The 27,809-nt window shown below is 42.1% G+C and overlaps 1 protein-coding gene across 1 annotated transcript; it reads right to left on the bottom strand.

Annotated features, from left to right (window-relative positions):
• Nucleotides 1-239: 239 nt before the first annotated feature.
• Nucleotides 240-27,809, bottom strand: ARPC2 (actin related protein 2/3 complex subunit 2). Its single transcript, XM_090283685.1, has 10 exons — nt 27,698-27,809; nt 27,401-27,482; nt 19,362-19,396; nt 17,665-17,777; nt 11,733-11,778; nt 8,745-8,931; nt 8,012-8,105; nt 2,420-2,546; nt 703-803; nt 240-375 (listed from the first exon to the last, which is right to left on the bottom strand). Exons 2-10 carry the CDS (start codon nt 27,472-27,474, stop codon nt 271-273), a joined length of 882 nt encoding a protein of 293 aa, XP_090139811.1. The 5' UTR covers nt 27,475-27,482; nt 27,698-27,809; the 3' UTR covers nt 240-270.

The following is a 27,809-nucleotide window of genomic DNA, read 5'->3' as shown; positions in this document are numbered from 1 at the left end:
TCTGGGTAAAAAGGTCTCTTTGTTTTTTTCTAGTTGCCATTCTTCTAGCTCACAACCATGTGGAAACAAGGAAACCCGGTGCTGCCCACTGAGAAATGAAAACCTGTTCATGCCACCTTTAGTCTGTCAGGCAGCGAGAGGCCCAACCCAGTGGCCTCACATATAGCTAGCTGCTGCCCGGACACCTGAAGGGCCAGGCTGCCAACACCCATTATTTCCTGCTCGGTGAGCTTAGGAGAGGAAGGAGGTCCTGTGGTGGGCCTGTCCTACTCACGTGATTGTTTTCATTTCTTTCTTCTCAGCATCTGGGCGTGCGCGGTTCAGCACCTTGAGGAAGTCAGACGTTTTTGCCCGCATACGTGTGTGAATATAGGCCTGGGGGTAAACATAATGAGTATTGAAGCAGTCATGTTCTAGAAAGACAGCTTTGCTTTCATTAGAAGTTTATAGAACCGTTTGGTAACATACATCCTGGGATTAACACAGAGACTAGTAGGGAAGCAGGAGACACATATCCAGTTCTCTGCTCTGCAGAGTGGTGGTAGGGGGAGAGATGAATCAAGATCAAGATTTCCTGAAGCCTCTAGAACCATCTAATTAAAAGAGTTCACAGCAACAGCCTGGACTGCAGGATGACTTTTTGTTATCCTGGTGGAGGGAATGACCTGAGCATGGGAGCAGAGATGCTGCGGCTCCTCTCACCTTCGAGCACTTGATGTGGTAATGCAGGTAGTCCCGGAACGTGTGGATCAGGTTGATGGTGTTGTCTCGAGCACTGGCGTTGGTGTGGCGAGGGAACAGCACTGAGGGTGGGGGCACAAGCAAGGAGTCAGCATGTTACACCAAAGCCAGTGGGCGGGAAGACCAGCAGCCCACAGTCAGCTCCCATCTCCTGCTTAGGTACAACCCACTCGTTCCAGCGTGCCCAGGCTGTCAGGGTTTTCTCCTTGAGATGAGGAAGGATAAATACTGTAACCAGGGCAGGTGCCAGTGAGTGCAAGTAGAGAACACTGAGAAAAAGGAGATCGTGGTAGAAAACCAAGCTCCCCAGGGAAAGGGCATGTTCCTACGCAGTCACCTCAGGTCTGCATTCTGTGGCTGTGCACCTCCAAAATATGAAAACCCTGCCTGGCACATGCCCACTAGCTCCTGCCTCTTGTGGCTTACCAGTCTCTCTGAAAGGCGATACTGCTATCTGGTAAGTCTGGAGAAAACACTTAACCTTAAGAAATCAGGATTAGGAAACAAAGCCTGCCTGTCCTATGTCCTTGGTGCTGAAGTAGAGTAGACCCTCAGAGAAACTAGATTCCAGAGAAGAGCCTGTATTTTTGTGGTGAAAATGAAACAGTAGGTAGAATAAAGAGCTTGAACCCCTGACGCGGACAGGCAGAGGCTGCAGCTTTGGGTGGGGCCGAGCAAAGCTCTCCTGCGGCTCCGGCCACCCGGTGACAGGTGCAGGCACTTGGTGCTCCGCACCTGCAGCACTGCCCCCCCCCCCCCCGCTCCCCACTTTGGCTTCTCGAATCCTCTCTATTTCCTTCACCTGCTCTACTCAGTGGTCTCACCATCAGCAAAATCCTCTGAGTACGGAGTTTTGCTGAAATGAAATGAAATGCCTCGTAGGAAGGATGGGGCCGTGTCAATGTGCCCTGAAAAGGCGTGAACACCAGGATAGGAGACACCTGCGTTCTCCTACAGAACCTAAGATGCTAATGACAGTAAGTTTGCCGTCACTTCATGCACTACACAGATACGCTGCCAATTAAACTATGATATGCCATGAACTGTAAGTTGCATCCTGACCTCAGAGAGGGTAATGTGAAAAAAAGCGTAGTTTAGATTTAAAGAAATAGGGTAAATCTACTCACTCGTCACCAATAAACTGACATACCTTTAGCACTGAGGTGACTTAAAGAAAACTTCTCAAAAGGAGACATTTTAGTGGCATCGGGCACAGTGGGTATACACACTGCTATTCCACCCTGTCAGCTCTACTGAATGAGCCCAGCCAGCTCACTAGGCTGAAGCAACTACCAGATAGGAACTTCTTCAGCGGAAAAGTGGAATGAGTGAATCATGGTCGAAGCTCCAGCTTAACACCAAAAAACCAAGAAATGCCAAATGACAGAGAACTCCCACCCAGCTGCTCAGCAATGCTTAACTCCCAACACTTGACCCCAGAGGCTACACTTTCTTCCTTAGGGTTTAAGAAAAACAGGAAAAAGGGGAGATGACTACAGGCCTGTACTGAGTGTCTCATGACATCCCTTCTACAGTCATGGCCACGGCAACAGCAACAGCTTGGTACTCCTGCCTTTGCCACCCCCGCCTCCACATTTTAACAAAGGTCTGTCTAGGTGAGGCCGTCTGTAGATGAATGCATCCAAGTCACACCAACATGGCAACCCACCCTGCTTACCGAAGGTAATATAGCCAATGTTGTCACCCACAGCAGCATCGGTGTCTTTCAGCTCCAGAGGCGGTTCCCTGTGGCTAAAGAGGACCTGTGGGGCTGTGTGGCTGGCTCTGCGTCCTTCTTTGAACTCCTGCCAGGATAAAAGAAAAAGCCACCAGAAGAAAATCTGGTGTAAGATAAACAGCAATTTACGCTACGGGGTTTTCCCTACAGGGTGTGACCTTTGCAGCCCTCTGGGCCAGCAGAGGCCTGAAAAATCCACGGTACCTAATGTGAAATATTACAAGCACTGGCTGCTATGAATGCACTTCAGACTCAAACAGGAGAAATCACAATGTACTTAACAAGGCTGGTATTCAAATGTGATGAAAAGCACTGTTAATCCTCTTCCCTTTCTCTTGTTTGGAATATCATAGGTGACAGAATTACATCCGAGATTAAACAGACAACAAATTGCAAAGCACTGGGAGAACCAGATTACATTTAAGATAAGGACTATTGCTTAATAGTTTCTTTTGATTTAATGTGACAGAGGTGATATTTTTTTCAGGAAATCTTCACAATTTCTGGATTAATGGAACCTAAACTTAAGCTTGGTTAAGTCTTTAAAATACAGTTTTAACTCCCTTTATCTCTGCATATAAAGCCCCAATGAGCTAGCTGACCAATTATTCATCACTCCCCTCCCCCTCATCTCCACTTCTTCCAGTCTCATGAATACCACACTTTCGCTGGCCTCTGGGTGTTAACACAAGTCCTGTTTCACTGAAATATCTTATATCCTGTTATTATTTAGAATTCATCAATCAGAACTTTAGACCAAAGTTAAGCTCTTCTTGAGGGCAGAAGACAAGAGTTAAAAAAGCTGAGTTGTCTCAGTGTTCACAGAGACAAGGGGGCCATGTGACATGAGAAATGAAAGTGCAGTTTTCTTCTAGCTCCTGAATGGCCCTGGACTAAACAGCCACCACGCTGCATAAGAGCTCATCACCCTTAACAAAACAGACCCACCAACCCTTATCAAACTACAGCAAAATGGCTGACAACATGACAACCAGCCACTCCTTCTGTTGCAATCTCCGAACCTCAAGCTTTTCCAATCCATACATTCCTGTGTAAATAGGTAAGTGATACAAGGCATTTCCATCCCAACTCAGATCTGGAGGAACCGAACTAGATTTTCCAGCAATGCTGGTAAGACCAGATGATCCACATTCACCAAGTAAATGGCAGAGGGATGAAATCAAGGGCTTACCAAGGCCCGTGAGTTTTTCTTTTTTTAAAAGATTTCACTCATTTATTTTTAGAGAGGGGGGAGGGGAGGAGAAAGCGAGGAAGAAAAACATCAATGTGAGAATGAAGCATCGATCAGGCTGCCCCTTGCACATGCCCTGACTGGGGACTGAACCTGCAACTGAGGCATGTGCCCTGACCAGGAATCAAACCAAGAACCCCTCGCTTTACAGGATAACACCCAATCAGCTGAGCCACACCGGTCTGGGTGGCTCTGAGTTTTATGAGCACTGAAAGGTATTTATAAACCTATAAACTCTTTTACTGCACTCAAACACGACCTCTTTCATAATGCCATCTCCAGCAGCCTGCGGCAGCTGGCTGCTCTCTCTATGGGCTTCCCATGTCTCTTCTACAAACCTCCACTATGATACTTGCGCTATTCATTAATGCAGCTGGCTTCTCTACCAGGTTGTGAGTTCCTCAAGCCAAGGATTCTGCTTTATTCCTCTCTAGCTATTCCTCTGTCCTTCAAAGAGGCTGTCTAGCACACATGGACTGCTGAATGAAAAAAAGCACTTCTACCCTAGCTGACTTAGCGTCATACATTGGAAAGGAAGGAGCAGAAACTGCTTCCATTTGTAGGTAAGACTACTACAGGTTGTTTAGCAAGCCCCCAGCAAATTAAGGGCAAACAAAGAAAGGATAACACTTGAGGAGTTCTAATGCCTAGTCTGGGATCTCGATTGGTGGGAAATCAATCAACATAGCTGCCTTAGGTTAACTCTCTTTTGAATTTTGTTTCCCAAAGAAAAAAATATTTGGAGAGGCAGGGAAGAAATCAAGATCATTCAAAATGGAAACTTCTAAAGCAAAACTCCTGAGATTGTCCATCTCTGGCCAGCACCTTTCATTCTGCAAAGGGGTTGGGAGGTTTTCTAACATGTACCCATTTTGCTCTTCAGCCCCGGGGGAGAAAACAAAACAGATAACAATGCCAGCATTTTCTTGTGTTTAGTGTCTGAAAGGCTGTAATTCACTTATACATGTGGCATTCATATCCAGATGGAGTATTTATAAATCTGAGGTGACTTACTATCATTTCATCAGTTCTGTATATAGAAAATAATACACTGACAGCTTGGTTAACACATATACAGTGCTTATGATTTGGGACTATCCTTCAGCAAATCTCATGTCTTTCTCTGTGGTCTCTTTCTTAATAACACTTAAAAACCAACCAGCCAACCAACCCACCCACCCAAATATTTTCATTAGTATCTTTGTTACATATGTATCAGCAATACTGCCTCTTTTTGCTCCCTCTAGCTATGATGTCTTGAGCATCACAATACTATTTCTCTCTTCCGTTACAGCACAATTTATTATAGAAGTTCAGAATAAATTAAAACATCTATAGAAATTTAGTATACAATACAGGTAGCATCTTAAATCAGTAGTATAAACGTGGACTTTTAAATAATTGCTACTAGGACCAGTAGGTAGCCAGGGATGGGTCCATTTTTCATGTCATAAACCACGAAAAACTAGAAACAGATAATAAAATTTATATATAAAATGAAAGTGTAAAAATTCAAAAAAATATGCAACTCTTATGACAAATGGCTAAAATGTTCTGACCGTTCATTAAAGAACACAGATACCATGTTTAATCTATCAGACTGGCAGAAATCCAAGTTTGACAACGAAGTCTCAGGAAGTGGGCATGTTACTACATTGTAGGTGGGAGGGAAGATGGTACAACCTCTGTGGAGGAGAGCTTGGCAATATCTACCAAAATTATTGACTTTGACTCTGTTCCCAGGTCAGGAAAATATGCTATAGATATAACCATGTATGTATACAGGTAACAAGAATCCTCAAAATAACATCTTCACAACTGCCCGAAGAGGCAGATTGCCTGTGGGCAGACATCAGCTTGTGTGCCTACGGAAGCCAAGCACTAGACCATTTGTGTGAATGGGAAATGGAAACTCCCTTACTCCCCTTTTTCTACAGGCACTGAGCATCCCTCAGAGTCTGTCTGTCAAATGACAAAAGCAGGAATTGTGTGCTGCTGACCAGGCTGGAAGTGCATGCTGGCATGGAAAAGCCCACAAAGGCCCGCAGCAAGCAGAGTAGTGACCACAAGGAACTTTAGACAGTGTCCCAGGTCACAACATTCTGTGCTAGGCATCCACTGTTTTCCCTTTCTAGAAATTTAAAATAACTAGGCCCAGGAAAATGCCCAGATGATTTATTTTGGGAAAAAAACTCCAGCAGAGTCAGTGTAGGTTTCTATGGTCATTTCAAGTAAGTTCCCCCAGTGTTAGAATTCAGAGAGGAAGGCAGGACAGATGGCTTCCTGAGCACAGCCTTTTCACATTCCCAGACACCACATGTGCCTGCATGGTGCCAGGCCTGTCACTAACTGGAGATACTATTAGTGCAAAAATGCAGAAACTTTGTTTTTCCTTTTAGAAAATTCCCTTACCAGATGTACGTTGAGGGAGGCGTTTACGTTCATACACAGAAAAAGAACACACAAAATTCTCCTAGGGAACAAACCTCCAGCACACTTTCTAAGATAAGATCTGTTTAAAGTATAAAAATAAGCTAAGATGTCGCCTGGCATAAAATGGAACAAAATCGGTAAAAAAAAAACAAAAAAAAAAAAAAAAAAAAAACCAGCCAAATCTAAATATATACCTCATAGCTTTTAAAATTAGTTTGTCAGACTGGATTTACTCTGACTTCTGAGCTACCAAATTTACTTCCCCTGTCAATTCTGCCTAAAAACACATGAAGTGCCTGTCCAGAGGCTTACATTTTGGACCCAATATACACACACATTGCCCTGGCTGGTGTGCCTCAGTGGATTGAGCGTCGGCCTGTGAACCAAAGTGTCGTGGGTTCGATTCCCAGTCAGGGCACATGCCTGGGTTGTGGGCCAGGTCCCCAGTTGGGGGCGCGTGAGAGGCAACCACTCATTGATGTTTCTCTCCCTCTCTCTAAAATCTTTGGAAAACAAAGTTACACATTTAAAAAATAATAAAGACAGTTTAAAAACACACACACACACACACACACAAACACACACCCTCTCTCTCATAAAGTTTACTACTCTCGAATGCTGGGAATACCAATATTCCAATTTTTTCTGCAGAGGAATTCCCAAATTAGTTTCTGATTCATCAGTCTAAACACAAAAAGCCCTGACAGATGGATACAACTGCGGAGGTCACTTCTGAAGATTTCCCTAGCCACTTAATCAAGTATCCTCACTTATTAAGTACAACCATCCTTCAACTCCATTTGGCAAAAACGATTTTGTCCCAGAATTCTTAAATCACATCATCCCACCGAAGAACAGAATGAACACACTGAAGTTTTTTGAAAATTTAACCACTGTACTAGACTTTGAATGCTGTGCTCTCAGAAGAAACCAGCCTGGACACCATGTCACCAACAAGCTCTCATGTCCCAGAGCAGAAACTGGTTAGCAGACAGCATGACAAAGCTACAATGGGTATGCTGGGTCACCCTCTGTGACACCCCTTGCTCTTCGTAGTAGATGAGCTTCTTGTGAAGCAGGCACCCTAGGGTGAGTTTGGTCAAACCCAGGCCAATTCTCTTCACTATCAGTTCAGCAACTCTACCCTCTTACTGTATCATACACTAAAGAATTTCCTAGACTCCATTCTGAAAAGACTTTAGGACTAAGCCAAGTCAACAGACCTTGTCGGAAATCTGGAGAACACAAGAGGACAGAAAATGTGACCAAACTTTGTTTTTTTCCCACATTGTTTTTTTTTATTGTATTTTTTCCATTACCATTTATTCCCCTTCCCTCTGTGACCAAACTTTAAATCAAAGATCCCCACAGTATAAAGGATGTTTAAAATTTTGATCATATTGTATGTTTAATACTCAAATCACTATCTAGTCCGGTCCTGCAAGGGTAAAACCACTAAGAAAAGGAAAACATTCAGCCTTGGCTGGTGTGGCTCAGTGGATTGAGTGCTCAACTGAGAACCAAAGGGTTGCAGGTTCGATTCTCAGTAAGGGCACATGCCTGGGTTGTGGGCCAGGTCCCCAGTTGAGGGCATATGAGAGGCAACCACACATGGATGTTCTCTCCCTCTCTTTCTCCCTCCCTTCCACTCTCTCTAAAAATACATAAATACAATCTTTAAAAAAAGGAAACATTCAGCGAGTTTGGCGGGGGCTGTTTAATTAAACCTTTAACAAGTTCCGGCATCAACACAACTGCCAGCTCTCTTTTCTATGCTTATGGTGGGTTTTGGTGCCATGGTATAAATCACCATGCCATGGTTTCCCCCCCAAATGTCCACTCCATACCTGCATGAACACCTTTCCAATGACCACATCATCGTCATCCTTAAACACTGTGCTGAAGACTACTGTGACTCTGTCCTTTTTAGACTCAACATACCTGAGGGGAACAAAACCCAGGAGAGTAAGTACAGAATCAAAATGGGGTTTTGTTAAGAACTTGATCTGCAAGCAAAGTACAAGGGCAAAGTCTCTTAATTCATAAAACAAGGTGTGCCCAGTAAGACTAAGTAGTTATGGCCAACAAAGTCCGTATAATACATGACCTAAGAGTGGCAGGAGGTGAAAACTACCAAAGTAGATGTTATTCACTTTGCCTATATGGTATGAAATAGATTACAGTTAGGGGTTTTCTGCACTCCACTTTAAAACATTTCTTTCCCTATATACTATGAGATTCATAGCATGCAGATGATCCAAGAACTGCAGTAACACAGAACCCACGGTCACCCTTTGCCTCCTGATTATCTGGCTATATTACTGAAGCAGACTCAGAACAGTGGTACTTTAAAGGAAAGCACTGGATTCTCTTTTCATCTTTTGCCAACTTTCAATATGTGGAGACCAGGGGAAGTGCCCCCCTGCCCAACCCCTGCCCAATCATACATCCTGGCTTAAAGAAGTTATGAGAAAGACACTTTAGGGGGGTGGTTCATACAACAGACTGTAAGACCTAGCTGTCTATGTTTTAGTAAGTACATGTGCTAGCTGAGGCTTCAGGACCAAATTTTATACTCACATGGTCTCATCATCTCTATAATGGATAACTGCCCTGTTTTCGCCTTCCTTGCCCTCTTCTTGGAACTGGAAGTACTTCTCAAAGACAGAGGCAAAACAATTTCGTTTCAACATGCCAGCCTGATGCACAATGGAATCCTTGGATGCAGGCAGATTTTCAAGGTCGTATAGCAAAGAGACATTGTACCCTGGAGGGAAAAAGCACCCAGCAGTTATATTATTTAAAAAAAAAACTAACAACTTTCCAAGTTCTAATGACATTTTATTTTTTCTCAGTGATCATACTTTTAACCCCAGTAGAATGCTGTTCATTCCCATCTACCTCACAGGACAAAGGAGGTGAAATAAAATCTCACTTCTTATAACATCACTGTAAATATATATAGCTAATTAGCAAATGCTATGCAAAAATTTGGATCAATATCAAAGATGACTAGTTACAAGTAAGAAATGGGAGGAAGTCATACTCTGGAAACTTTGATTAGATATTTAGTGCTCCAGACACAGCTGTGAAGGGGACTGTATGTGCATGCTATCAAGTTTACATTTTTCTCTTGAGTTTTAATGTATCAAGTGCCAACAAGCTGGATAGCTTTTTGATAAAAAAAAATATCCCCTTATATGTCACTATAAATCCTTTGTGGAAGGAGGCAGGATATGGAAAAATCTAGAAATATATCTCTCTATATCCCCAGTAGTTTTTATTTGTATACATTGTAAAATTTTCAAAGTGTTTTAAAATATTTTACTTCGTTTGATCTCCATAAGAATTCTTTGAAGCAGGAAGGTCAGATATGTTTATTCTCATTTCAGAGGGAAAAACAAGTTCAATAGGCAAAGTGCCATGAAAGACACAGTATGACAGAGAGGTAGGGGCAACTTTATTTTGAACTGAATGGAACTGGATCCAAATCCTGACCTTGCCACTTTAGTGACCTTGGACAAATTGCCCAACCTCTACAATTCCTGGATCTGTTAAAAAAAAAAAAAAAAAAAAAAGGAGGTGAGATGGGGAAGACTATTGGGAGACTTATGAGAAAGTGCAGTATCTCAAGTGTCTGGAACAGTGAATCATCAATAAATGGGACAGAAAAGGCCCAAAATCCAAGTCTGCTGACCACTACACTGTCCTGGCTCCTTACAGCATATCGAGTACAAATTTCAGTAAACAAGGTTGGCACACTTGTTTATATAACGAAATGATTAATACAAGCCAAAAGCCTACAGAAGATTTTGTAGGAATATCTGTATAACACCAAGGATCATTTCATTAATTCTAGGCAACTGATGGGAATACTTTTACCAGAACTGCATCGATTTCACAATGCTGAACATCTTAAACCTTTATACAGTACTTTGAGACTATTTAATTATTTCCCAAGAGCATTCCTGAGGTCTGTGTTTTTTGTTGAGTCTATCCTCCTTGAGAGCATGCCCTATCTAAATCTCTGTTCTAGGTAGTACTTAGCACTTTTTTGGCCCTCCAGTATTAAATAATATTAAGCATCATTCCATTTTAGGGACCCAAAAACCAAAGGAGCAAACAGACTGCAAGATTAGATAAAAAAGAAAATATTTAAAGTCAAGGTTTGCTAAGAAGCCAAATAAAACAAAGTAAAACGATTGCTAAAGTCAGACGTAAGTTAAGTAAGGCTTCTGATATGAACAGAACATAATGAGGATGAAGAAAAGTCAAATATCCAATACGGCCTACTGAGTTTTCCAAACTTGCCCAGATAAATTCACAGAAAAAGAGAAGGACTGACACTATTTTCCCATGTTCTGCACTTGTATGAACACAAGGTCTGTAATCTGGCAGTGCCTACGCTTAGTGGGAAGTGGGGGAAAAGGTCCAGGGAGAGAAGCATAAGCTTTCTGTGTCATGCTCTGCTCATTCTGGTTAAGATTTTAGGATCTGAGCTGTGACAAGCACGCCTAAAAATTCCTACATGGTTTTTCTGTGTTAGTTCTATTTCTTTCTTCCTGAAATTTTCCTTATTCCTCTTTGAGCCTAGAGTGTTATTTACCTTTTGTTTTTCATTTCTACCACACATTGGTACCATCAATTTGGGGATTAACACATTTCAGCATTCTTTATGGACTGCATGCAGTCAAAGCTCCCATCCACAAATTCTCCCAGTAGTAACAAGTTACATTCCAAAGGCACCTTTCTGTATTTGATATTTTGTTTCCAGAGAAGCATATAGGAGACAGGGAAAGTATTCTAATGAGAGTGGTGAGGCAACTTGTTGCAAATAAGGAGGAAATAAGCCAGTAAAGTAACCACTGTTAAAAGAAAATGACAGACACACCTTCCTTCTTAAAACAATGTGTTAATCAAGGTACCACAGCAACAATATTTGAGTAACAAACATTATGCTCAAACAGTCTTACCACTTGGTCCTGACTATGGGGGCCCAGTTAAATGCTTCAGAATTTCAGACTATCACTTAATCATAGGGATGAAAATATAGTTGTTTTTTCCACTTGAAACTTCCTTTAAAGCAGTATAACATAGCCATTCTAATCAAGGATGGCCATGGTGCTTTTTAATTCCTCTGGCCATTTTTGTTACTTGAAAATCTGAGAACAATTGTAACCATTCTCTTCTTTTCTCCAAATGTTCAGTGTACACAAATGGGTGTTACTAGGGGTTGGGGTGGGAACCAATAGTTGGTTAGTCTTCCCAAAAGGCACTGTAATCACCACAAACAAAGGCGGCTCTCTGGCTAAGAGATTAGGGAAGAGTCAACTGGCCCCTTTAAATAAATGCTAAAAACACATATTAATTCTGTACACCACACTATGTACCATTATTGGACAATGCAAAGCCCTTGAAAGCTGTGTTTATGGATAGGATTGAAGTGGGAACTGGGCTTATGCAGAAATATTTGTAAAAAAAAATAGTTAAATGAAATCCTTTGGCTAAAAAAAGTACAGTACAGGCACACCTCTTCATTTCACTCCAGTCATGCACATTACCACATACCTGATTCTGGATTTACCAAGTAACTCCCATACACTCTCTTTAGTAACTAGAAAACACAAGAACAAGTATGTTAACCCAAAGGCTATGATAATTTCATTATTTTAAAAGCACTGTCCTTGCCAGGCTTCTCCTGAGCCAGCATTCTTCCTTTCATTTGGTGGATGGGAAACTGGATACAGAGGGGGAAGCAGATTAATCTGAGATACCAAGCAAATCACTCACAGAACTGAGATTAAATCCAAAAGGTTAGTCTAGGATCTATTTTTCAATCAAGGCTCATCCTTTACTCTTAGGACTTGGTCACACTCTTAATACGTTCTCTGAACATACATGCTCATAATCACCTGTTTTTCCAACAGAGCACAATGCATGCCAAGGGAGTAGACGATGTTAGTCATCAAATAAGTACAGATCAAACCACTAACCCAGGTGAATGGAGAGAGAAAACCAGAATTGGTGGGCACTGATTCTGGTTAGCCTGCTTATTGTGTACACTTTAAAAATCATTTAGTTCAGCCCTGGCTACTGCGGCTCAGTTGACTCAGTGCTGGCCTGTGAATCAAAGGGTCGCTGGTTCAATTCCCAGTCAGGGCACATGCCTGGGTTGCAAGCCATGTCCCTGGTGTTTCTCTCCTTCCCTTCCTCTCTCTCTAAAAATAAGTAAATAAAATTGTAAAAAAAAAGAAAAGAAAATTATTTAGTTCATCACCAGCTTTTTAAAGGCAAAAGACAATGGGTAAATCAATCTTAGCCAGTTATATATTGGTGGGTTCACAGAAGATTGTACTCCCTAAATGTATTTTCCTCCAAACAAATACTTCCAGTTTTTTAGAGTAAACGATAAAACTTTTAACATCTTCCTATTTTTTTCTGTGCTGGCGTGACTGCTTCACTTGGTGGAAACTGCTCCTAGGCTGACATAGTTTAAGAAACAAACTTTTTATTTTGGAAGTAGTAGTTCTGACTTATATTGGACACAGCGCTAGAAAGGAAGTAATTTGGAGACAGAAAAAAGTAAATATTAAAGTCACTAGACTCCAATAATCTTTTTGTTTTTATAATACGCTTTATTGATTATGCTGTTACAGTTGTCTCAATTTCTATTCCCTTTGCTCCCCTCTACCCAGTGACCCCCTCCCCCCTCAGCTGTCCCCCCAAGTCCATGCCCATTGGTTGTGCACATAATTCTCAACATCTTCCGGTCTACTCCAATTTCTCCTACTGTGCTTCTTAATTCCTGAACCATCTCCCTCCCTTTCCCCCCTTCTCCCCTCCCTGCTGACCTCCCCCCAAAATGTTCCCCATACCTATAATTCCTTTCCCATTCTCATTGCCTACTTAGTTTGCCTTTGTTTTGGTTCTCTAGCTTCTGTTGTTGGCGGTTGTGATACAGTTTTCATTTTAATGTTCATAGTTTTGATCCTCTTTCTCCTAAACGAGTCCTTTTAACATTTCATATAACAGTGGTTTGGATCTAATGAACTCCTTCAGTTTTACTTTGTCCTGGAAGCACTTTCTCTGCCCTTCTATTTTGAATGACAGTTTCGTTGGATAGAGTAATTGTGGTTGCAGGTTTTTACTTTTCATTACTTTGAATATTTCTTGCCAGTCTTCTTGCCTGCAGAGTTTCTTTTGAGAAATCAGCTGATAGTCTTACTGGGACCCCTTTTTACGTAATTCTCTTCTTCTCTCTTGCTGCTTAAGATTCTCTCTTGATCCTTAATTTTTGACATATTGATTATAATGTGTCTTGGTGTGGTTCTTCCTGGGTCCAGTTTATTTGGAACTCTCTGTGCTTCCTGGACCTGTAAGTCTATTTCCTCTCCCAAGTTAGGGAAGTTCTGCTTCATTATTTTTTCATATAATTTTTCAATTTCTAGATCTTCTTCACCTTCTGGCAACCCTATGATTTGGATATTGGCCTGCTTATAGGTGTCCCATAGGTTTTTGAGCCTCTCCTCATTTTCCGTATGTTTTGTTTCCTCTTTCTGCACTGGTTCACTGTTCCAAATCGTTGATTTGATCCTGGTTTTCTTTCCCTCACCACTTGTTTCGTATGTGTTTTCATTCATTTCAGCAGGACAAGCCTTCATTCCTTCCCCATCTTGTTTAAGATCTGTTAGGTCTGTAAGCACTCATATCACCAAAGCTCTGAACTGTGCCTCAGAAAGATTTTCTATCTGTTGCTTCGTTAGATTAGATATTTGCTGTCTGGTCAGCTGCGACACGGGGATCTCTATCATGATCTGTGCCATCCTGACAGTTTTGTGTTTACCTTTGCTTCCTGGTGGGGGGAGGGAGCCTGTCACACCTCCTACACTATAGGCGGCAGAGTCCCGTGCACTTCTCACTAACAGACAACCCTTCTCACCATGCTGCCACCTTTTGTGTGGGGGTGGGGGTAAGATGGATCCTTGCCGTTTACTCTCCGCTGAAGGACCAGGAGCTTCTTCTTCTGTCCCCATCTCCTCCGGCCTTCACAGACCGAGGCAACGGGGGTCTGCCTTCCCCAGCACTGGAATCACGAGCTGATGGGTCTGGTCTGTAGACAGGGGTGGTCCCCAGGTGTTTCTTGCCTCCTTTTAAATACAGGTGTCTGTGCTTACCGCCATCGCTGCCAGCATAGCTTGTCTTCTCCGCCCCGGCTTCGCCCCTCCTACCCATCTGGATGAGCACCGCTTGTTTATAACTTCATACGCTGGACTTCCATGTAGCTTTAATTTCTGGAACTTCTGGTTATTTCTAGTTTTGCAGTAGCTGTATTCCTTCTTAGTTGTGGAAGGAGATGGAGCGTGTCAGTCTAGGCCTCCATCTTTGCTAGAAGTTCTTTTTTTGGTATTTTGAAGTTTTTATATATGGACAGACAACACATAGACATGGCTTATTATTAACCCTCATTAGGGAGGAAAGGTATCATTACTATTCCCCAGGAAGGTGAAACTGAGGCAAATATACTAATCACCTGCAGAGTTTGTTTCTAAGCATCAAATTTCTAATACTAGACTCACCACTAACACATTAATGATCCTCTTACATTTTCTGGGATACCAAAAAAGGGAACTTAATCCATGGCAAATTAACAGATTAAAAGTGAACAAAAGCACATACTTTTGTTTTAAATACAGAAGTTATACCTGCATATTTTAAAGAATTCCATTAACCAGAGAAAACTACTGCAAACACAGGCAGCAACAGAGGGGAGCTCTATGTGAGCAGGCACTCTGTCCTATTCACTGCTGTGGTCTCAGTGACACATACACACTGGGACAATCAATAGATGTGAGTGAATATCAATGTTTTTCTTCTAATCTTATGTTCAGTGCAATCTCTAGATAATTATAAAGAAATCAGCAGCAAACCATATATTTTATGTCCCATTTGAGCAAATTATCACATGGTTAGGTTCTCTATGCCCTTGTTCTTAAGTACCTTTAATATTCCACATATTTATTTAACCACTTCCCTTCAGCTGGAAGAAATTCTCAATCTGCAAAACTCAGATAGTAGAGTAGATTATAAAACCTGAATCAGTGATCACGTCTGTTTGTATAATGGCAAAAGATAAACGCCACATATAGTTCCTATTTGGTGACCATATAGCCACCGTGAGGCATCTTTTACAGAAGAGGAACTTAAGGGGAGAGGTTCAAGGTCATAGAGTTTATTGGTGGCAGAGTGTTCTGACCTTCAGGTGTCTTATATACCACTTCTCCTAAAGAGTTGGGGAGGGGGGAGTAACATGCATATCCCATAAGAATCTTAACTAGCACACTGCCCCTAAGGAACAATTCTGTACTGTGTGCACTATTGGTATTTGGAAGAAGGGGAGATCAGACATTGGAGAAACCACAGCTCCTAAGATTTAGTTTAATTCCAAGGGTACTAAGTTAATATTCTGAGATCTAAGAGGGTCTTGGAGCCAAATTTATACCATGTTCAACTCCTCTGCTCCCTCCCCTTGACCAAACCAGTCACCACCCCCGTTTACTTCACTTGCACTTCTCACTATGACTCACTGCTCAATTTGTGCCCACTCTTCCCACCTAACGCCAGGAGATGGGCATGGGCAACCTATCCGTCATCCCCATCAGACCTTCCCACCCTAGGAGCAGAGGCCTGTGACAAAGTAAAAAGCTTCCTGTGGTTATCACAGGCCGGTCACTGTTTAACCAACCCAGGGAGCCATTTACTGTGCATTCTGCTCCAACACAAGTGTTACTTACTCCACCCACTTGACTGGGTGGGGTTGGTTCTTTGACCCTTATGGTAGCTGTTAAGAATAGCAACGAGCTCTGGAGTTCCACTGTAAGGAAAGCAGAGACTGGAGAGGAAAGTTAAGAAATCTAGCTTAATTAACATTTTCTTTTCTTTCAGATAATTATTATTATTGCACCTAGATCTTTACAAGAGAGGATTGCCTACAGAGAGTTATTACACAATTTGGTTGTCTGTTCAATTGTTTAACAATTCTTTTCAGGTAGTTATTTTATAGTTAATCTAAAGCAGGGCAACCTTAATAGCCACTTGTTTCTTCTTGCTCTTTATTTGGTAAAGAGAAGAATTAGCTACTATCTTTTATATAATATAATCCTTTATATGGTTTATATAACTAGATCTTTCTCTTTGAAACTTTTCTTTTCCAGGTAAAATAACCACCATGAATACAAATTCTCTAAACATTTCTTCTCCCTTTGGACTTAAGAGGTAAATCAGAAAAGGTTTTGACTCTTCCTTTGAATTTACAGAGCAAATCAACTGCATATGAATAACCAAGGGAAGTGACTGCCTATGGCTCTTGGTATTCTGTTTAGTTATTGTACAGTTTGTTTGTTTTTTAAAGATTTTATTTATCTATTTGTAGGCAGAGGGGAAGAGAGGAAGAGAGGGAGAGAAACATCAATCAGTTGCCCAACTGGGGCCTTGGCCCGCAATCCAGGCATGTGCCCCAACTGGGAATCCAACTGGTGACCCTTTGGTTCAAAGGCTGGTGCTCAATCCATTGAACCACACTAGCCAGGGCCAATTTTAGTTTTTAAACCAAAAAACTACTGAGATTTTGATCATATTCTTTTGCAAACAGCCTTTTCATTATATAAATTTTAAATAATCAAAAGCTACTATTCTAAATCAGAAAGAAAATAGAATTGGCTGTATTTTCATTCACCAGATTAAGGAGAACCTAGCTTGTTAAACCTAAAAGATATTTGAAAACTGATTCAGGAACTGAGTCATACTTCCTGCTTTGAGACCCAACCACAATGTGCACACACTGGTGTAATAGCATTTTCTTTCTTCCATAAATGGCTCTCCCCAGAGCAAATATAGTTCAACAGGAACCAAACCTGCTACTTTAACTATCGAGAAAAGCCAGTGAATAAGGCATGACCACCCTTTCTTATTTCCCCTAAGGCAGACATCAGGAAGAAGATACTTAAAGAGGACAGCTCTAAGGGACATTAAATTTTAAAATTTAAAGGGAAGATCTGTGCCTAAAATTTCAGAATGAAAAATTATGATTATAAAATTTAAACAGACTAGAATATGCCTGCCTGACACTTACAGAAACAGAACAGAACCCGTCTCAGTCTCGTGATAGCTATTTTTGTATTGGTCAAGGAAGAATATTATTTGTTGCATCTTTTGAAAACTAAAGCTGTTCTTGTTTGCAATGATTAGGGAACATCTTTATTTCTCCAGAGTAAAAAGCAAGCAAGCAAGCAAGCAAAGAGCCAAAACCTTTTTAGGGAAACACCCTTTTCTACATCATTATGGGAAGTGGGAGTCAAGAGCACCTGGTTTGGTGAGCAAGCTCTTCAGGGTGACCAGTGCCAGTGGGAGGGAGTCAGTGTCATGGGTCTTCTCAGAGTGGCAAGTTTGTCAATAAAAGGTGAGGAGGAAACAAGAGACCCAACTAAAATGATGTAGAACTTACCTCATCAGCACCATGTGCCTGAAGTTCCTTGTAGAATTTCAAAGAAATACTGACCATCACTTTTGTTTTGTCTCCATTAGGATTTGAAATATGATAGAGGACCCCATCAAAATCTGTGAGTAAAGTGAATAAGACTGCTTAACTTGGGAATGGGGAATAATATCTCCAAGTGCTTGTCTGTCTGTTGCAGGTCACAAGAAAAGTCTCCCTTATATAAGAAGGCAGATAAGTAAAATGGCATTTATTTTAAGTCCATGTGGGCAATCAGCAGAAACACTGGGACAGAACTGTTAAGTACCAACCTCTTTGCTCTTTTTAAAAATTTACAAAGCCATTCTTATCGTAATCACAGCTTAGTGCTGGAAATGGTTTTATAAAAAATTTTTACTGTTATGTATTGTAAAGATGTACAGAAGTAAAAAGAACAGTATAATGAAGCCCTGCTTCCTATTATACGGCTTCCACAATTATCAACACATAGCCAATCTTGTTTCATTTAGACAACCCCCCAATGATTTATTCTAAATCAAATCCCAGACATCACACCATATTTTAGAATGTATCTCTAGAAGATAAAGAATAGAAGACTTAAATATATATAACCGCAATACCACTGTAATGCCTAAATTTTTTATTAATTTCTCAATATCAAATAGCTAGTCAAGTGTTCAAATGATGTCTCAAAAAATTTTTAACGCTGTTGTCTTATTTGAATTCAGATCCAAATGAGGCCCACACACTGAATTTGGTTATATCTCAAGTATCTTCTAATCTATAGGCCTCCTTTCTCTGTGGCTTCTATCTTCTTGCAGTACACAGGAAGCTTACCCTATGCAGTTCCTGAAACTAGGTGTACCATCTCTTTAGGGAGATCGGGCATTACCAGTTAGGAGGGCTGGGGAAAGTGCCTGCCGCCAGGTTACAGCACTTCAGAGCTACAGAAAGTCTTCCAAGATCATCCAGTCAAGCACCCTCATTTTACAGAGGGTGGTTATATAATGCCAAGTTCACACAGCAAGTTCGTACCATGAACACTTAATACTTCACAGGGAACAGAAAGCAGTGACACTGCTCTCTGACTTGTTGACTAGGTCTCTAGCACTTTTGTGTTTCCCCACTATTTTAATTCTAGGCAAACTGAGATGATGGCTACTTGAAGATAGTAACCAAATATTTAAAAATTAAAAAAATATAATTGTACCACAAAATTAAACCCAAACTTCTAAGATTAGCAGGTAACTTGATATAGTTCAATAAATTCATAAAATAATCATCTAAAATAAAGACCCCATGAAGACTGGACAATTGAGGGAATGTTCTCCAAATGTCAAAGCTTGTTTTAGGAACAATTTTGTTTTCTATTTTTTTATATCGTGCTTTCTTTTCATAGCAGCAATGTTGAACCTTTTTCATCTCATGGCACACATAAACTAATTACCAAAATTCTGTGGCACACCAAAAAATATATTATATATATATTTTGCCAGTCTAAAAATAAAGGGGGGATGTGGATTTCTGATTCATTCACAGTGGACAGCTACTGTTGTGTTGGCCAGTGTTCTTTTTTTTTTTTTTGACACTAAGGGAAAAAGAGGTCAGTGTCCTGACTAAATAGTCAGGCACTGCGTGTTATAAGAATTGTTTTGGCACACAGGTTGAAAATCGCTACTTTATAGGACTGAGATAAAGACACTTACCTGCAAATGTTACTTCTACTGCTTCTGGTTTGTTTCTGCAAAACAAAAGCCCCTTAGTTAAGACAACTGTATTGCTACTTGCCTTCAAGGGGACTTACAAAGGCTCCTGAGCTTTATTTAAGATCAGACAACTCTGCTATCATTCTTACTGTCCATCTGAATACACACCCATTTTCTCATGCACCTGAATTGTTGTATTTACTTAAGGTGGAGGATAAGAAAAGGAAGTAGGACAAGTATAGCTTTTGTTTTCCAGCTGATGTGGAATCTCTGTTGTGGTTGGTGTTCACCTTCAACTCTGAATTCCCCAAGACCATGATACACGTGTTTGTGTGTGTGAACCACAAAATGCCATTATTTGGTCAATGTCTCCCCAACAGGACAGTAGTGATGAAGGTATTACATTTAGCAGGAAAATTGCTAAATAGAATATAGGATCCTTTCTAAAAAGGATTTTAAAGATTTTATTTATTTACTTTTAGAGAGAGGGGAAGGGAGGGAAAAAGAGGGGGGAACATTAGGATGTGAGAGATACATTGATTGGTTGTCCCTTGCATGCCCCCAACTGGGGACCTGGCCGCAACCCAGGCATGTGCCCTGATTGGGAATCAAACCAGTGACCTTTCGGTTCACAGGCTGGTACTCAATCCACCGAGCCACACCAGCCAGGGCTATGGGATGCTTTTAACTTATTTAAAGTAAAAGGATGATTTCAGGCCATTAAACAAAACATAAAGTTCTATTCCACTTTAAAGACAATCTGTAAGTCTTCCTATACATCTTTCCCTTTTCCTTATATCACCAAAGTATTCACTGCTCTCCCTGAAGCCACCTGACTGGTTCTATCCTAGTTTGGTTTTGTAATTCCAGTGTTGTACCTCCATAGAAAGTGTAGCACAAAACAACATTGTGTATCCACTGAGAACAGTCAAGACACCTGTTTTCCAACCATAGCCCTTTCATCAGCACCATGTTTTCAGAAAAATTAACACCCATACATTTTTATTTTCTGACCTAGCCAGCCATCTGTAAGATGGGAACACACAAGTGCTTCTCCTTACCTCTCCTAACGATAAAAGGAGAGAAGAGACATGAAAGAACCTATCACTGAAGGCAATGACAGCCTAACACTGGCTGTGCGCTTCCCAGCTTAGCCTGGTACATGGGCTTCTATTTGACAAAAGTTGAGTGATTATCTAAAAAGATGACATACATCCTAGCTATACACAATAATGGTCAATTAACCCCCAGTGAAAGCTACTTTACATGCTCTCCCCACTTCTCAAAGCCCAATGGTATAGGAAATATAAAAACTCTGTTTTATAGGCTAGCTACTACCAACTCGACCTTGTTTTATGGGCCAGTAGATAAGATAAGATACATTTTCACATTTATTCTTACATAACTTGCTCAGGATCTCACTGCTCCCTTACCTGTAAAGTGACCCAAGACTGAGTTGCCCTCCAGGGTTGCTGGGAAATAACAGAATATGTAGTATGGTTTATGACTGCTAAAACAAAAAAGCTGCTGCAGAGGCTCAACAATACCTTTCAAGGAAACTGGCTTCTATTGAGCATGTAAGCACTGTTGAAAAATCAACCCATACAAATGACATACAACGTTCCACCTTGCTTCTTCAAAGTCATCCATATGTGACTTAGGAAAAACAATTTGGGTGTCTTTTAAGAATGGAAACATCAAGTGAGTTCATAAAGAAACAATGAGTTCATAATGTGATGAAAAGAACTAGATGAAAATTTAAATTGCTTCTGATCTCTCATTTGAAACACTAGCCACGAACAAAGGCAAGAAATGGCCAACAACCATTTCTCACCTCTGAGCAGCCCGGACCTGCACGGCTCAGTTGGTTGAACATCGACCCTCAAAGCGAAGTCGATGGCTGATTCCTGGTTGGGGCACATGCATGAGTTGCGGGCTGGTCCCTGGTTGGGGTGTGTGCGGGACGCAAACAATTGATGTTTCTATCCCTCCCTTCCCCTCTAATAATAAATAAATAAAACCTGAAGAAAAGAAAAAAGAGCAAAGAAGAAAGAAGTGCAAACATTAATCTATGGCCCGTCTGAATGAGATATTAAGAGGCTGAACAACAGGAGGAAGCACTGAAGTAATTTTCCCGGGGAACGCTGGCAGTGCCAGAAATTGTAGAGGGTTTATATAAGTCCACATTGCACCATGTAGTAGGTGGTGGAGGATTTTTTTTTTTAAACTATTAGACTTTAACTCAGCCAATGAAGGACTGGGTTCCTCACTTTCCCACTTCATCAACAGACTGAGAAGAATCAACTAGAAAGAAATCACCCTAGGGTTCCAAGGTATAAACATTTTGACTCTTGAAATTTTATATTTCTCTAGTCTGTAAAGTTCCCCGAGCACAGATTCCCCTCCCTGTGAGAGGTCGCTAAGATCTATGCTAAGTGGTTTGCTGCCTGACTTGAGAATATTTGTCAAATCACCACCATTAATATTTTAGTTTACTATTTATGGCTTCACAAAAGGTTGCGGGGAGACAAGCTGCAGAGAGAGCATTGGGCCAAAAGAGTCCTCCTGAGAAGTCATCTGAGATTTAGAGGTCTGAGAACTCCATGTTCCAACACGAAGATGGTAACCACTGGGAAATTATTCTGTAACAGAACCATGTCTCAATTCCGAGACCAGGTGTTTGCTGTTTACTCCTGTGGTTTAAAAAATCATGGAGCAGAGGGGTGTAAGGTTGGCCTGGAAAAAAAGTGTACCACTTAATTAACAAGTGGAAAAGATAAATGGTTAAGTTATTTTCTGTTTTACCATCTGCCAAAGTTTCAGATAGTGGGGGTGAGTTTAATCACAGAAAAAGCAGGTCCTTCAGAGTTGACTGTTCAACACAAGTTCTATCACCCACTGGCTACGTAACCACAGGCAATGTTATTCAAATGTCGCTGAGCCCCAGGATCCTGTTCTAGAAAATGGAGATTCAAAACACCCACCACACAAGGCTGTTGAGAAGACTGAGATGATAGGTAGACAGCAAAGTTTACCAATCAGTGTCTTATGACTAAGTTAAAAGATATGCTGAAATAATGATTTCCACAGCCCTTAGGACAGACCAGTGGCAGGACCCTGAGGCAAGACCATTTACCTAAATACACCATTCTCCGTGTGACATACCGTAGAGGTCAGGAAGCACTAGTGCTGGATGTGCCTGCACAAAACTTAGTACACACGTCAACTCCCGAGAGCCCTAGTTTTCTCCACTGTAAATGGCAACTACCTGTTGTAAGTGCACATCTGACATCAAATGAAGCCACGTTAAAGCTTACAGCAAAGTGCCTGCTTCACAGAAGGTGATCAGTATATTAGTTTTTCTTCTAGGTGATGTCCAAAGACCAGATTTTGAAGCAACAGTTGGGAAGTTTTGGGATTCTGCTAATTCCCAGAATAAGCAATGGATCAGCAGTACCAGGAGAAACAGAACCCCTATTAGTGTCAAGACTGTTGCAATGCCTGGAATCCTAGAACAAGCCTGCTGACGTCCTCAGGGTTATTAACTGGACAGCACAAGACACTGAAACATGTTAAAATTCATTCAGTTGGGTTTCAAGAACCATTCTTAAAATTCTTTAGAAAAAAATTTTTGTTGTTTTTCTAAGGAAGCTTCTAGAATGTCACTAAGTCAATTAAAAAAACCCTGCCAACTGTATTATCCAATCCTCTTTTCTCATTAAGGATTTTGGAGTTTTTACTCCCAAACGTACCCAATTCCCTTTAGGCACTTATGCCCCTCTCGCAGTTATCCCTTCCATAAGCTGAATTAGAGGAATTACAGTATTGAATTCTGCTCATTATTTTACTATAAAGGTTTTTGACCATTTTCCTTTAAGTTCTCTTTAGAGCTTCCATCATGTTTTTGAGTAAAGCCTACAAAAATGGATATTAGATAAGAGGTGGTCTTACTCTCTGCTAAAGCCATATTTCAAAATATGGAGAAGAGGACCTAAAAGGCAATTCACATATGTTAGAAAAGTGGTTCTGGTTGGTGTGGCTCAGTGGATTGAGTGCTGGCCTGCGAACCAAGGGGTTTGCCAGTTGGATTCTCAGTCAGGGCACATGCCTGGGTTGCAGGCCAGGTCCCCAGTTGGGGGTGTGCAAGAGGCAACCACACATTGATGTTTCTCCCCCTCTCTTCCTTCCTTCCTCCCTAAAAATAATATAAATAAAAATCTTAAAAGAAAGGAAGAAAGGAAGAAAGAAAGAAAAGGGACAAGCTGCTAATAAACTAAGACCCATTCTAGCTGGCTTCTCCACTCCTTCAAGAAAACATTTACTGAACTGACTATCTACCTACCTACACACACACACACAGAGTGAGGATTGGGGGTGGAGGATGGGAGATGACTAAAATGATAAACCCTGTCCTGAAGGAGTCATCAGTTGTGGAGTGTAGCTCTGGGGCTTCATGCCCAAAGCAGTCCCAAGGAGGCCAGAGGACAGGCAGCAGTGTGTAACTATAACGACCTGTAAAAAGATCAACCAGACCGTCTTAGCGAATCAGCCACTACATTCCAGTTCTTCTAAATGCTTAAACAATGTCCTAATTCCAAGTCACTTCAAAACCAGTCTGTCTCTCTGAGGACATATGCAGCATATTTGGCAATGAGAACAAGGTACCAGCAAGATTTAATTTATTCCTTTCTCAAATTTCTCTTCCCACAGTCCTCGCCCACCCAATTGGCACTGTTTGCTTACTGATCTTCACTCCCCCTCACAGAACCACAGCGCCCCACAATATGCACAGCTGTGGCAAGGAGTGAGCATGCACTGAAAATCAACAGCAATTTGCATCTGACAGCATTTTCTCAACCTTAGAGTCCAGCCTCCAGCTAAGTCGGCAGCCTAGCAGCCTAGCTTCGAAGGCTGAAAAAGTTCTTGGTGTGTATACAATGACAATAGAATTAAATTAACTGGCCACATTACTTCTGCTTTAATTGGGGGTCTGGGTAAGAATTCCTAAGTGAAAAGTCAATGCTGTTGACCCGACCTGCACAGGAGGTTATTTGCTGTGTTGAGTATAACCTTTTAATCAGTCACATTTTCTTAGTTTGTAGGCTGCTGGGAAGACAATTTACCAATGATTGTCATTTTGTGAGGATATGTGAATCATTTCAAAAAGCCACTCTCCCAGGAATGTGGTAGGAAAAAACAAAAAGCAATTTGTTCAGAATGAATCTTTGGCTTTGCCAGAACTGCCTCTAAATTAAAATATTATCATGACCCAGTGTATTCTGAAACTGTTTAGATGACAGACAAAACTAGTTTACCCAAAGGAAATTTAGGCTTTTAGTAGGATGTCACAGGCTACAAGATCCAACAGGATGATCTGAGATGCAACAGCCACTGCAACTGTGTTCTGACATATATGCCACAGAATGCTTTAAGACTCTGTCATTGCTTACATTTTCAGTAGTTGCAAGAGAGCTGTCCATGAGGACATTCTGCAATAATGGAAATGTTATATACATCTGTGCTGTCCAAATACAGCAGATATCAGCCACACGTGGCAACTGAGAACCAGAACTGTGACGGTGCGAGGCACTTAAGTTTATTTCACTTTAATTCTTATTTAAACTTAACTAGTCTCGGGTAGCTAGTGGTTATTGTATAGGACATCACAGAGTTGGAGGATTCACGCTGAAAAGGGTTGCCCTGAACCATAATTTACCCAACTGGTTTGCTCTGAGGAGTAAAGCAATGCGGAGCTGACCTCTCCAAGTTTTCACACAGGCAAAGGCTTTCAAATCTCCAGGGTTTCTGCTTCAAGTTATTCCCTTTCCTTAATGTCTTTCTCTGGTCTTCACCCCAACACATCCCACCCCTTGGCTAACTTTGCCAAAAGGCTCTCAGAAAGTCCCCCTTTTTCTCTTCCTGTTGGTGCCGGACACTGCTAGAATCCCATAAATGATTATGATTATCACACTAGCTAACCTTTGCTGGAAGTTCTGCCCTAGGATGAGCCTTGATAAACAGGTCACTGTTGCCTCCCCTTACTGGCATGCCTGGAAATTCATACCAGCAGAATTCTGCTGGGTGTTACATGTTTAATCCCAGGGAAGCCCTACCTCACAGGCTGGATATCATGGTCTCTTTTCAAAGATTTTCAAAGTGCTTTTCAGCAGAATATATTTTGAGCCCCCTTTTTAGTCATATTTCAAAGAGATGATAGGCCAGAATAAAAGCCAAACTTTGCTACCCTGCCCTAACAATCTGACACTGCTACTCTGTAAATGTCCTAGAAGTTCCAACATATGCCTTCCAGACTTGAGTGACTACTTTTAATTCCTCTAAAATGTTTTAAGAGTAATTTTCTAAAAAGAATAGAACTGAAGTTCTGAATAATGGGCTCCATTTTGTAATCACAAATTATTAACACACAAATAGACGTGAACGGACTACCCCACGACAAGGCGTGCTCCTACTTGAAAGTGCACAGGCATTTATCTTGTAAATCAGCTTATAACCGCCCAGGTCTCATTTCTCTGCTAGTCTGGACTTGAGAATGCATTTAACATCAGCTGTGAAAATGCAGAAGTTAATTAACTTCCTCTTATGTGCTACACTGCTCAAAAAGTAGACAGTAATCACCCAAAATAAGACTCTGAGCTCATTGGCTTGAACATTTAAAATGCAAAGGGACTGGTTAAGTGGAGGCTTAAGACAAGAAGCAAGTTAGCCTAAAATATATGCAACTGCACCCCTGGCAGGAAACAATAGCTGCGGCTCACTGTATGCAACACTTCAAGGGAAGTCAGGCTTTGTTTTACAGATAAAATCTGTGACCTTATAAAGGACACAGGAGACACAATATAGTCAATTTAAGCAATGGGTCAGAAGTATTTTTTTCTCAAATGTCTCCAAGCCACAGATTTGTATGATCACTTAGAACTTCCCTTCCACCAATCCTCTCCCATCTATGGATCTCCAAGAACCTACTTTCCCATGACTAGTTCCCAGTTCATCAGAAACAGTTTGCACTTATTTCCTCAACTGAGCAACCATAATGTAAAGCCCCATCCTCACAGACAGGGAAACGAGGCAAAGGGACTAACCACAGGGCACCAAACCTTAGAAGTGAAAATTCCCTGGCTCATGTTTTAAATGCAAAGCAGCTTTAGGGGAGGAGGCTGTCTTCTACTGATTCTTGTGTTTGACAGAGAAGGCTGCCTTGTCCTAAGTCCACCTTTTAAAAGGCCGATGGTTAAAAAAAAGTTACCTGTAAGACCTTTATAGACTCTGGAGGCTTTCCAGTGCATACTTGAGCAGGGATTACCAAAGGAAAAAAATCACAGACCAGGGGCCTGGTACACGAACCAAAAGATAATCAGATAAAGCTAGTGGGTGGGGAAAAGAAGGAGAACCTCAGAAGAGATAAGGAAGGGGTGTGGATGGGGAGACTATTAGCTTTGCTTGAGAAATCTCTCACAGTAGGGTTCAGGGAAGGGAAACCAGAGAGATCGTGTATTTTCCGGCAGCTTTCAGTGTTCCCTCCCGCTCCTTTACATGTGGAGCCGGGAGTGGTGGACGAGAAGGCTGGTCGAGACCTGGGTCCGCATCTCCTTCCCTCCGCCAGCCCTGGGAATTCCTGAAAACTCCTTCCAATCCAGTCCAAACGGGCTGTCTTTGCGTTCATAACAATGACGGGGGACACGGAGGGAGGTGGTCCCATGCTCGCTCGCAGAGGGCAGTGGGATCCTCCCGTGAGAGCTCGGGCCAAGCTGCCCTCTCGTTCCACAGGTCTCCAGCCCTTTAGCACGCGCGCTCCTGTCCACTCACCGCTTCCGCATCCTTCCTCTGAGCCTCTCCCCGTGCATCTCTGCCCCTCACCCCACCGCACCCAATCGCCTCCCACGTCTACTCCGCCGGGGCAGTCCCAAGACCCGGTCAGGTCTCCCATCTCTCTCCTCTGAGTCTGGGGGGCTGAACACTGGGGATTAGCAAGGGTCAACCGCGCCTCCTCCGCAACCCTCCGTCCCCGGGCGCGAGCTCACCCAGCGGCCGCGTTCTCGAACTTGAGCGAGAGCGTCTCCTCGATGATGCGGTTGTTCACCTCTAGCAGGATCATGGCGGCGGCTGCCCCGGGCAGGGAAAGGAGAAACAAGGGCGGGTCAGGGTAGGTAAGGGAGGGAAGGACAGAGGGAGCGGCCCTGCTGCCCCTGAGGAAGGGGGCTGGGTGGGGTGGGAGGTCAGGGAAGAAGGGGAGAGGGACCGGGGTAGGGGGAAGGGGAAGACGCACGCACTGGCCCCCGCACGGACTGACTGTGGAGACACCCACCCACCCGACCGACCTGGCCCCAGAAGCCTGAACCCGCCTGCCGAGCCGCCGCCGCCGCTGCCGCTGCCGCCTCACCCACAAGACCGGTCCCCGCCCAACCCCCGGCTCTAGCCGGCCACTTCCGC

The sequence above is a fragment of the Furipterus horrens genome, unplaced genomic scaffold, assembly GCF_987537825.1.
Source record: "Furipterus horrens unplaced genomic scaffold, mFurHor1.1.pri manual_scaffold_1, whole genome shotgun sequence".
NCBI classification, from domain to species: Eukaryota; Metazoa; Chordata; class Mammalia; order Chiroptera; family Furipteridae; genus Furipterus; species Furipterus horrens.
The sequence above is the reverse complement of the archived record's forward strand: the minus strand, read 5'-3'. Positions and strand labels throughout refer to the sequence as shown.

Excerpts from the sequence above, each read along its gene's own strand:
- ARPC2 (XM_090283685.1), bottom strand. The coding sequence starts at position 27,474 with ATGATCCTGCTAGAGGTGAACAACCGCATCATCGAGGAGACGCTCTCG. Across the intron at positions 11,779-17,664 it reads AGGCACATGGTGCTGATGAG|TTACTAAAGAGAGTGTATGG; the intron begins GTAAGTTCTACA and ends TGTGTTTTCTAG. Across the intron at positions 376-702 it reads ACCACATCAAGTGCTCGAAG|GCCTATATTCACACACGTAT; the intron begins GTGAGAGGAGCC and ends GTTTACCCCCAG.